Consider the following 11,693-nt stretch of genomic DNA (forward strand, 5'->3'; position numbering starts at 1 on the left):
AAAGCGAAACCAAGTTCACTAGTGTCCCCCGAACGAGTCAATAAGAAAAACAAAGACTGGGCTGCGGAGAACATGGGCAGGAGAAGGGAAACGACTTTAACAGACAAAATGAAGCGGCAGCGTTGCCTGGTGGACAGGGCAGTGCACTGGGCCTGAGGACACCTGGGTTCCCTTCTGCCACTGACCTTCTGGGTGAGTTTTGACAAGTCATTTTCCTGCTCTGTGCCTCTGTTTCCCATCCTACTCTGTGTCTGTTTAGACTGAGATCTTTGGAGTGGGGAGTCTCCCTAACTGTATGTTTGGGACTTCTAGATACCTACTAGAGAACCTATTTTAAAGACTCGGGCTCATTCATATCTTCTTTTCTTGCTGACAAAATATCTAGCAGATGAGATAACATCTTCTTACGTCACTATCCCCTTTCTGCCTACCTAGCTCAGCTACCTAGGCTGAGATTGGGGCTCTTTGGGGGAGGGACCAGCTTTGCAACCTGTTTTCTTACATCCCCTAGTGTTGACTGGTTTTAGGATGGTTGGAGACCAGTCGAGAGATTCGTCTCCCTACCTGCCTCTATCATCGGGGTTTAAGATTGCCCAGAATAAAACCCAACAAGAGAGTGCAGGAGTAAAACGTTTATTAGACTAACAACAGTTCAACGAGGTAAGTAAACTGGGTATGTTATGGAGGACTCCCAAACACTGGTAAGTAAAGTAAAGTAAAGTAAATAGGCAAAAGTGACAATATAACTATACTGCCTGTGACCCTAACGGTTTACTCCCGCACCAAGACGGGTCCCAGGTAAGGGGTATGGTCTCTACCATATCTTGCAGTCAGGGGTGGCTCTAGGTATTTTGCCTCCCCCAGCACGGCAGGCAGGCTGCCTTCGGCGGCTTGCCTGTGGGAGGTCCCCAGTCCTGCGGATTTGGCGGCCCACCTGTGGGAGGTCCACCGAAGCTAGGGGACCAGCGGACCCTCCGCAGGCTGTCGCCAAAGGCAAACCTGCCTGCTGCCCCGTGGCAACCGGCAGAGCGCCCCCCACAGCTTGCTGCCCCAAGCACGCACTTGGCGTGCTGGTGCTTGGAGCCGTCCCTGATTGGAAAATGTCACTTTTCAACTCCGTACTTCCCCCAACTGCTCGTACGTGCCTAGAAACTGCAGGTGCCCTTTGACTCACCAGTTCTCCCTGGAAGTTTTGGGGGAAAACAACTGGTGAATATTTTCAAAAGAAAAGCAGCCACAAAATTGCCAGGGGGTACATATGTACTGGCTAGCTGCACCTTGGACTTCATTTGCCCGGGAGCTGGAGACAGGGGCGGCTCTAGGCACCAGCGCGCCAAGCAGGCGCTTGGGGCGGCCGTTTCCCTGGGGGGCGGCATTTGGGTTAGGGTTAGGCATGACTGCGGCGGGTCCCGTCTTCCCGCGGCTCCGGTTGAGCTCCCGCAGGCATGACTGCGGCAGGTCCGCTGGTCCCGGGCTCCGGTGGACCTGCCGCAGGCATGCCGGCAGGAGCTCAACCGGAGCCGCGGGAAGAGGGGACCCGCCGCGGGACCGGGGAAGGGCGGCGCAGCGCTCCGCGCTGCTTGGGGCAGCCCGATTTCTAGAGCCGCCCCTGCCAGTGGTGCTCTAAGGCTGTCGTAGGGCGGTTCACCCGCTCCAGAGACCAGGGCCGCCCAGAGGTGGGGGCGGCAAGTGGGGCAATTTGCCCCGGGCCCAGCTGGGCCCCCCACGAGAGTTTTTCGGGGCCCCTGGAGCAGGGTCCTTCACTCCCTCTGGGGCCCCCAGAGCTTCTTGGCTCCTGCTCTTCGCTCGGGGGTCCTTCCTCTCCGGGACAGAAGGACCCCCCCCCAGCCACCGAATTACCGCCGAAGCGGACCCACCGCCTGAGTGCAGCGGGATCTTCCGCGGTAATTGTGCGGCAGGGACCCGCCTCCGAAGTGCCCTGAAGACCCGCGGTGGGGGCCGCACTTCGGTGGCGGGTCCTGCTTCGGCGGTAATTCGGGGGCGGGGTCCCCGCCATGGGTCTTTGGGGCACTTTGGCAGCGGGTCCCGGAGTGGAAGGACCCCCTGCCGCGGACTTACCGCCCCCGCCGCCCAAGAGCCCGGCTGGAATCGTCTGTGCGGCCCACGGGCTGCAGATTGCCCACCCCTGTCCTAGCGCCTGTGCTGTTCACTCCCTCTGGGGCAGGTGGCACTGGCCACTGTCGGGAGACAGGACACTGGGCTAGATGGACCCTTGGTCTGACCCAGTCTGGCCGTTCTTATGTTCCCAATTACAGTCTGGGCTCGCATAGTCCTCGGCAGGGTACAAACACAGACCATAAAACCTCTCTCAGTCCCACCGAGTTTACAGCCCGAGTGTAAATGGGAAGTGGCGGGTGACTGGGAACAGGAATAGAAACGCGAATATAAATATCAGCCGCGCGGAATCATCTTCCTTCATTGTAGCCTGAATCCTCCTTCGACTCTGCCCTAAAGAAACATTCCCAGACACGCCGCTCTCGGCCCATTAATACCAGGGAGGGTCCACGGCGAAACCTTAACTCTGCCCTCAGACTTCCGCTCCCCACCCCCCAGCATCTCCCACCTGCACCCACAGGCGGGCCCCAGACCCGGCCCAAAGCACGAGCCAGGCTTGCTCCGATCACGTTCCTAGTGTCACGGATCATTTCAATGGAACCGGTCACTGCCGGGAAGGGAAAGCGGCTTCCGTCCCCAATCCCCCCCGCGCCATGGGGAATCTTCCCTCTCCAGCTGGTGGCTCAGCCCAATGGATCCCTGGGACACGATCCCTCCCCAGATACCGACCCCCCCTGACCGCACGTTGCATGGCCCTTGTGCCGCTGGAACGGGGCTCCAGAGCTGAGTCCCCCCCAGCCCCAATATCACCTGACAATAGCCAGGCCCTCAAGGGTGAGGAAATACAGTCACTGCAGGGAGCTGTTCATTCCTCCCAGGGGTCCGAAAGTGTCAGGAGGAGCCCAGACCCTGTGCCCGGCGCTGCACAGACACACAGGCCGGGACAGTCTGACTCCCGCACCCCGAGCCCTAGGGTGAGTCACTCAGATCCCTGGCAGCAGGGGTGTGTGTCTCTTATAAAGCGGGGACATGCAAATGAGGGAGCCAGTTTCCTGTTTAAATCTGAGCCTCTCTCTGCCCAGGATGCACCCGGAGACATAATCCGCAGCCCCTGGGTCTGTGCAGTGACCAGCCAGTCCCTGAGAACGTTCCCCTCCAGCACCCGGGAAAATGGGATTTTTGCTCCTTGTAATTTTCGCTGTAGCCGCTTTGGAAGGTATTTTCCTCCTCTGAATAACTGGAAGTATTAGAAGAATATTGTGTTACCGCTGTTTTTATACCGATATTAATGGCCTGTCTTTATTCTCAGGTGTTCGGTCCCAGGTGCAGCTGGTGGAGTCCGGAGGGGATGTGAAAAAGCCCGAAGACTCTCTCCGCCTCTCCTGCAAAGCCTCCGGGTTCACCTTCAGTAGCTACGACATGAGCTGGGTCCGACAGGCTCCTGGCAAAGGACTAGAATGGGTCGCTTATCTCAACAGCGCTGGGGGTGATATACGCTACCTTGATTCAGTGAAAGGCCGATTCACCATCTCCCGGGATAATCCCAAGAGTGAGCTGTATCTGCAACTGACCGGCCTGAAGCCCGAGGACACCGCCCGCTATTACTGTGCGAGACACAGTGACACGAAACCGATTTGTGATCGTACAAAAACCCAGGCTGCGGAATCGCGCTTCTCCCGGCAGCCGCGCGGGGGCAGCAGTGACACACACACCGCTCCGGGCTCGGGCAGGAGACCCGGCACCCGGGTGAATGTAACACAAACCTCCCGCAGTTTTAACGCTTTCGTTCCCGGGCAACGTGTCTCCCCTTCCTGCCCAGAGCCCCGCTGGGCCTGCGGTGCAGAGATCCCTCGCTCCATCTGTGAACCCCAATCCGGAGTGAGTCCTGTTCTGAGTCGCTCTCCCCTCGCTGACCGGGCACGTTGGCTCTCCCGGGCTGATATGCTCATTAGTTCATTCACATGATCAGGCAGAAGGCCACTTCTTTCTGAACACAAAATTCTATTCAGTAATGAAAAAGAACCATCAGCTGTAGCTGTTGTGACTGGGAGTAGCAAGAGATGATTTCCTACTTCTTTCATCCCAGAAAATATGGCATAAAGATCGGCTCAAGCCACTAGTGATGATAAAAAAGAAGTTGAAGTCAAATCTTCATTCATTCGTCCTATGATCTTCCCACTCTATGTTCAAATTCTCGAGTCTATCCTGAGCACATGGCAGCCTCATTGCTGGTAGTGCCTCAGCTGGAGTAATTTTAAGACAACAGCCAAGGATCGCTCATGAGAAAGCCATGGGGTTTTCCCAGGTTGGACTGATTTCAGTCCCAGTTTATTTTCTATATTTTCTAAGATATTCAGTGTTTTTGGACTCTTGCTGAAAAAAGAATATAATGAAGACAATAAATTTATAGCTTTTTTAAATGTCTTTTGAAGAGTCTTCAGCTTGTACTAGTGCTACTTAGAATAGATGGCTTCTGCGGTGTGTATAGGAGAGATTAGGGTTACACTTTTCTCTGAGCAAAGCTTGTACTCCACCATGTCGTCCAGAAAAGTTTGCAGCTCCATCAAATGTGCAAGCAGCCATGTGTTTGGGGTCCAATTGACAAGCATTTAACTCTTCTAAGATGTGGGTTGCCACAGATGCAGCTGATGTGTCTTCTATAACTTGAACATCTAGAAATGCATCTACTGGCCTACCCCTGACATCAAGTTAATGTACACAATAACTTAATACTTGATGCCCATTTGCATCGGTGCATTCATCAGCCATGTGTGCAATTTTTTTGAGTGTGTTGAGAGAGTTCTTCACTTTTTCAACTGTTGAATCATTCACTGTTGAACCACATGCTTCTAGACCAGGGTGGGCAAACGTTTTGGCCGAGGGCCACATTGGGGTTGCGAAACAGTATGGAGGGCTGGGTAGGGAAGGCGATGCCTCCCCAAACAGCCTGCCCCCTGCCCCGTATCTGCCCCTCCTACTTCCTGCTCCATGACTGCCCCCCTCAGATACCCTACCCATCCACCCCCCCTGCTCCTTATCCCCTGACCATCCCCTCCCAGGACCCCTGTCTCTAACTGCCCTCCTGGACCCCCTGCCGCTAACCACTCCCCTGGAACCTCCCCATCCACCCCCCCCCCAGCCCTTTTCTGAATGTGGACTCAGGAGGAGCAGGGGCAGTCACGCAGCTGGAGAGAGGCAGCGGTTTCTCTTTCGAAGCAGCACTTCTCTCTGGTCGTCAGCGAGGCTGCCCGGTGCTCCTCCTGAGTCCTCCGCCCACGTTCCCTGTGCTCCAACCACCCGCACTGCACGCCTGCTCCCCTGCCCCTGCAGGGGGTGCACCAGTGCTGAGCTGCCCAAGAGCCCAGCTCTGGGGTCCCCTGTTGTTGGGGGGCCCCGTGCCAGGGCACCCTGTGTTCATTGGCAAATCTGCCCAGAGCCATGTCGCCCAGCTGGAGCCATCCACACTGCTGGCACGGCGAGCTGAGTTGTCTTTGGTCAGTGGAGAGGTGCTTTCACATGAGGTGACCTCCCAGTTGGAGGCCAAGAAGGCACTTTGTTCGTTCCTCCAGTTGCTCACTGTTTGGTCTGGCCACTGTTTTTCATTGTGCCACTGTTCACTCCATTGCTCTGTTGCCAATGGCCCTGCACCATCACCTTCTGCTGCCACCTGTCACTGTGACCTCGGTGAGTTGGTCTCTTGAGGTTCCACCAGCTCTCAGTGATTTCAGCTGAGCTCTCAGTAGGGGAACCTCACTGCTAGTGCAGACTGGGCATCTCTTCCACAGAAACACTTTCCCACAATAGTTTTAAGCAGTGTGATAAACTCAGGACAGACAGCTGCAAGAGGAGTGGGGTAGAAATTAGTCTCAGAGGGTTAAAAGGCCCCTCCTCCCTATCAACCGAGGAGTGGTAACTACAGATCAATCCAGTTCAGCTGAGAAGGGGTTACCAGAGTATGAATTAGAATCAGCTGAGAGGGAGCTACCTGAGGTCAATTAGTATCAGCTGATTCCAACTAAGGGTTCCTGAGACCTTTTTAAACCGTCCCCTGTTGGGAGAAGAGGGAGGAAGAGAGAAGGAGTCTTGTGGCCAGCAGGGTAGGAGCAGCAGGACAGCAACCCTCACCAGGCAGGGAGGCTGCATTCTCTCCCATAAGGGAGAAAACCAACCTAAAAAGGCTGGTGGAGAGAAGGAAAGGACTGCCTCTGTGCCACCAAGAGGGACTATTTTACCCAAGCCTGTCTCGCCAGGGCTAAAAGCAGTGGAAGCTGGGGAGACTGGGAAGGTGCCTTGCCAAAGCACTTAGACCTGATTAGCAGTGATTTCAGCTGTAGTGGTCACTAAACAGAACAAAAGATAGGTTTCAGAGCAGCAGCTGTGTTAGTCTGTATCCGCAAAAAGAACAGGAGTACTTGTGGCACCTTAGAGACTAACAAATTTATTTGAGCATAAGCTTTCATGGGCTACAGCCCACTTCTTCGGATGCATGGAATGGAACATATATTGAAGAGATATATATACACATACAGAAAGCAGAACAAAAGACTCTCTATGGAGCCTCATCAGCTCTGTCTTTAAACTCTGGAGAGGGGCAGGTCAGATAGTAGTTGTCAGGATGGGCTCTAGGCACCAGAAAAACAAGCAGCTGATTGCGGCAGCACATTTCCAGGGGCGGCATTCCGGCCAACAGCTTCAAAAATTCCAGCATCAAGCCCCAGCCCTCCTCGGGTAACAAAGTGCCACCAACTGCCTGGATGTGTCGGGCAGCGGCCCTCCGGGCTACAGCTACAAAGTCTGCCTGACCCCGGAGTCTGCCAAGAGCCAGTTCATGTTCCTAAAGCCCGAGTCCCCAGAGGAACAGCGAGAGCTGCCGAGAACTCACCAGGGTTGGGCAGGAAGCCCCGAGCGGCCAGTAACACCGTCAGTGCCACCAGCCAGGTAACCCTGTTCTGCAGTACAGCCGGTGGGGCTCAGTGAGGAGAGAGCGCCATGAAATACTCCCCAAGGGTTAGCTTGGATTTCCCCTTCTTCGCCCCCGCCCCCTTGGAAACGAATCTGAGCCGGGAGAAATCCTTTCATTCAGGCACAACTTTTTAAAGATAATGACCCGACCCTTTGATCAAGTGGCAGCAGGGCAGCTCCAGGCACCAGCTCGGCAAGCAGGTGCTTGGGGCGGCCAAGGGGAAGGGGCAGCACATCGGGCTCTTCGGAGGCGGGTGTCTCGGTCCCTCTCAGAGGGAAGGATCTGCCGCAGAATTGCAGCCAAAGTGCCAATCGCAGCTTCTTTTTCCCCTCCCATCCCTTGGGGGGGGGGGCAAAAACCCCGGAGCTGGCCCTGAGTTGCAGTGTCGGAATTTAAGTACATCAGAAGCAGGAAGCCAGCTAAACAACCAGTGGGGCCCCTTGATGATCAGAATACAAAAGGAGCACTTAAAGATGATAAAGTCATTGAGGAGAAACTAAATGGATTCTTTGCTTCAGTCTTCACGGCTGAGGATGTTAGGGAGATTCCCAAACCTGAGCTGGCTTTTGTAGGTGACAAATCTGAGGAACTGTCACAGATTGAAGTGTCACTAGAGGAGGTTTTGGAATTAATTGATAAACTCAACATTAACAAGTCACCAGGACCAGATGGCATTCACCCAAGAGTGTGAAGTTGCGGAACTATTAACTAAGGTTTGTAACCTGTCCTTTAATTCGGCTTCGGTACCCAATGACTGGAAGTTAGCTAATGTAACGCCAATATTTAAAAAGGGCTCTAGGGGTGATATCGGCAATTACAGACCGGTAAGTCTAACGTCGGTACCGGGCAAATTAGTTGAAACAATAGTTAAGAATAAAATTGTCAGACACATAGAAAAACAAACTGTTGAGCAATAGTCAACATGGTTTCTGTAAAGGGAAATCGTGTCTTACTAATCTATTAGAGTTCTTTGAAGGGGTCAACAAACATGTGGACAAGGGGGATCCGGTGGACATAGTGTACTTAGATTTCCAGAAAGCCTTTGACAAGGTCCCTCACCAAAGGCTCTTACATAAATTAAGCTGTCATGGGATAAAAGGGAAGGTCCTTTCATGGATCGAGAACTGGTTAAAGGACAGGGAACAAAGGGTAGGAATTAATGGTAAATTCTCAGAATGGAGAGGGGTAACTAGTGGTGTTCCCCAAGGGTCAGTCCTAAGACCAATCCTATTCAATTTATTCATAAATCATCTGGAGAAAGGGGTAAACAGTGAGATGGCAAAGTTTGCAGATGATACTAAACTAATCAAGATAGTTAAGACCAAAGCAGATTGTGAAGAACTTCAAAAAGATCTGACAAAACTAAGTGATTGGGCAACAAAATGGCAAATGAAATTTAATGTGGATAAATGTAAAGTAATGCACATTGGAAAAAAATAATCCCAACTATACATACAACATGATGGGGGCTAATTTAGCTACAACGAGTCAGGAAAAAGATCTTGGCGTCATCGTGGATAGTTCTCTAAAGATGTCCCCACAGTGTGCAGAGGCGGTCAAAAAAGCAAACAGGATGTTAGGAATCATTAAAAAGGGGATAGAGAATAAGACTGAGAATATATTATTGCCCTTATATAAATCCATGGTACGCCCACATCTCAAATACTGTGTACAGATGTGGTCTCCTCACCTCAAAAAAGATATTCTAGCACTAGAAAAGGTTCAGAAAAGGGCAACTAAAATGATTAGGGGTTTAGAGAGGGTCCCATATGAGGGAAGATTAAAGAGGCTAGGACTCTTCAGATTGGAAAAGAGAAGACTAAGGGGGGACATGATAGAGGTAAATAAAATCATGAGTAATGTTGAGAAAGTTGATAAGGAAAAGTTATTTACTTATTCCCATAATACAAGAACGAGGGGTCACCAAATGAAATTAATAGGCAGCAGGTTTAAAACAAATAAAAGGAAGTTCTTCTTCACACAGCGCACAGTCAACTTGTGGAACTCCTTACCTGAGGAGGTTGTGAAGGCTAGGACTATAACAATGTTTAAAAGGGGACTGGATAAATTCATGGTGGCTAAGTCCATAAATGGCTATTAGCCAGGATGGGTAAGAATGGTGTCCCTAGCCTCTGTTCGTCAGAGGATGGAGATGGATGGCAGGAGAGAGATCACTTGATCATTGCCTGTTAGGTTCACTCCCTCTGGGGCACCTGGCATTGGCCACTGTCGGTAGACAGATGTTGGGCTAGATGGACCTTTGGTCTGACCCGTACGGCCTTTCTTATGTTCTTATGTTAATTAGCACCCGTCGGAGACCGGGCAATTCTCCAGCGCTCCTTGTCCGTGTCAGTTAATGATTTGGGGAAAGTCGGGATCATTTTAAATGAGCGAAAGAGCAGAGCGCTCAGAAGCAGCAGCCGAGCTCCTAGTAAGACTGAAATCCGGAGCGTGCCCAGGAAAGCCAGGGGCTGTCTCAGGAGATAACTGTCCCCTTTGGAGGCTCTCGCTCAGCCTCCGATCGCGGCTGCACAAACCCGGAGCCTCCCTTCAAGAGACCCAGGCGTGACACCGGCGCTGCAAAGCACGCGGTGATTTAAGCCTCTTGAAATGCCCCTCTCTGGTCTGTATTTCTTCCCCGCACATATCACAGGGGCACGAGTTACTCAGGCTCTTTGGTGGCCCAAGAAGATTCAGGTGCAGTCGTTGCCCAATGCTGCATCAGTACCGCACCCAGTCAAACAAAACAAACCAACAACATTGCAAAGTGCAAATGTGTAAAAGCCACACACACAAGGAGCTGGGTGGAGGTGGCTATTTTTTTTTCTTGAGGCAGCAAAAAACCTAGAGCCGGCCCTGCTCCCAGGGGTCCGAAAGTGTCAGGAGGATCCCAGCGCCCTCTACCCGGCGCTGCACAGACACACAGGATGGGACAGTCTGACTCCCGCACCCCGAGCCCTGGGGCGAGTCACTCAGATCACTGGCAGCAGGAGGGTGTGTCTCTTATAAAGCGGGGACATGCAAATGAGGGAGCCAGTTTCCTGTTTAAATCTGTGCCTCTCTCTGCCCAGGCTGCACCCGGAGACACAATCCGCAGCCCCTGGGTCTGTGCAGTGACCAGCCAGTCCCTGAGAACTTTCCCCTCCAGCATCAGGGAAAATGGGATTTTTGCTCCTTGTAATTTTCGCGGTAGCCTCTTTGGAAGGTATTTTCCTCCTCTGAATAATTGACAGAGTGAGAAGAATATTGTGTTACCGCTGATTTTATACCGATATTAATGGCCTGTCTTTATTCCCAGGTGTCCGGTCCCAGGTGCAGCTGGTGGAGTCCGGAGGGGATGTGAAAAAGCCCGGAGACTCTCTCCGCCTCTCCTGCAAAGCCTCCGGGTTCACCTTCAGCAGCTACCGGATGGACTGGGTCCGACAGGCTCCCGGGAAGGGGCTGGAGTGGGTTTCAAGCATTTACAGTGATGGGAGCCAACAATTTTACGCAGACTCAGTGAAAGGCCGATTCACCATCTCCAGAGACAACCCCAACAACCTGCTGTATCTGCAAATGACCGGCCTGAAGCCCGAGGACACCGCCCGCTATTACTGTGCGAGATACACAGTGAAACGAAACCGGTTTGTGATCATACAAAAACACAGGCAGCGGAATCGCCCTTCTCCCAGCAGCCGCGCGGGGGCAGCAGTGACACACACACCGCTCCGGGCTGGGACAGGAGACCCGGCACCCGGGTGAATGTAACACAAACCTCCCGGCAGTTTTAACCCTTCCGTTCCCGGGGAATGTGCCTCCCCTTCCTGCCCAGAGCCCTGCTGGGTCTGCGGCGCAGAGATCCCCGCTTCATCTGTGAACCCCAATCCGGGAGAGGCGGCTGCTGAGGGAGAAGCAGAGGTCCGTTGTCGATGGCGGTGGGGTCATGGGGGCACTACGGTCACAGAACGCAGCTCCCACTGAGTGAGATTTGGCCCAGGACTCCCCAAAGGCTTGTGTGACATTCCCACCCTGCATTAGCTACCAGCCAATTGTCACTGTCAGGTCTCCCATGGCTACAAAAAGCTGAACCTGCTTCCCCTTGTACTCAGAGAGTTTCTAGTTTCAGATTCTGGTCCTGCTGCCAAATATTCTTGTCTCCCACAATCTAATCCAGGAGTGGAGGAGGGGGTGCGGAGTGAGTGAGGGGGCTCAGAGCAGGGGGAGGGAAGTGGGGGGGCTCAAGGCAGGTTGGGGGCAGGAGGGGTGTGGGTGCATCAGGGGGCTCAGGGCAGTGGGTTGAGAGCACGGTTCCCTCTAAGCTGTGAACCTGTGTGTGCACACAGGTCCTAACCCCTGCGCACACGGCGAAACACTGCATGCACAAAAATTTGCACAGAAGAATTTTTTTGCGCACACAGCCTGTCAAAAATTAGAGAGAACATTGGTTTGGGGGCAGGGGAGGTTTGAGGGGCAGGCTCCTGCCAAGCACTGTTTACCTGGAGCAGCTCCAGGGTGGCAGCAGCTCCCACTGGGGCTAAGGCAGGCTCCCTGCCTGCCTGCCCTGGTCCCATGCCACTCCCGGAAGCAGCGAGCACCATGTCCCTGCGGCCCCTGAGCGGGGGGAGGGGAGGCAGAGGGCTCCGTGCGCTCCCCTCGCCTGTAAGTCCCTCCCCCT

The 11,693-nt window shown here is 53.3% G+C and overlaps 1 gene segment (V, D, J or C); it reads left to right on the forward strand.

Moving 5' to 3' along the window:
• Positions 1 to 10,122: 10,122 nt before the first annotated feature.
• Positions 10,123 to 11,368, forward strand: LOC120380812. The segment is given in 3 exon segments: positions 10,123 to 10,244; positions 10,338 to 10,662; positions 11,362 to 11,368. Coding segments are annotated over 3 exon segments (378 nt in total).
• Positions 11,369 to 11,693: the final 325 nt, after the last annotated feature.

Source organism: Mauremys reevesii, linkage group 13 (assembly GCF_016161935.1).
Source record: "Mauremys reevesii isolate NIE-2019 linkage group 13, ASM1616193v1, whole genome shotgun sequence".
NCBI classification, from domain to species: domain Eukaryota; kingdom Metazoa; phylum Chordata; order Testudines; family Geoemydidae; genus Mauremys; species Mauremys reevesii.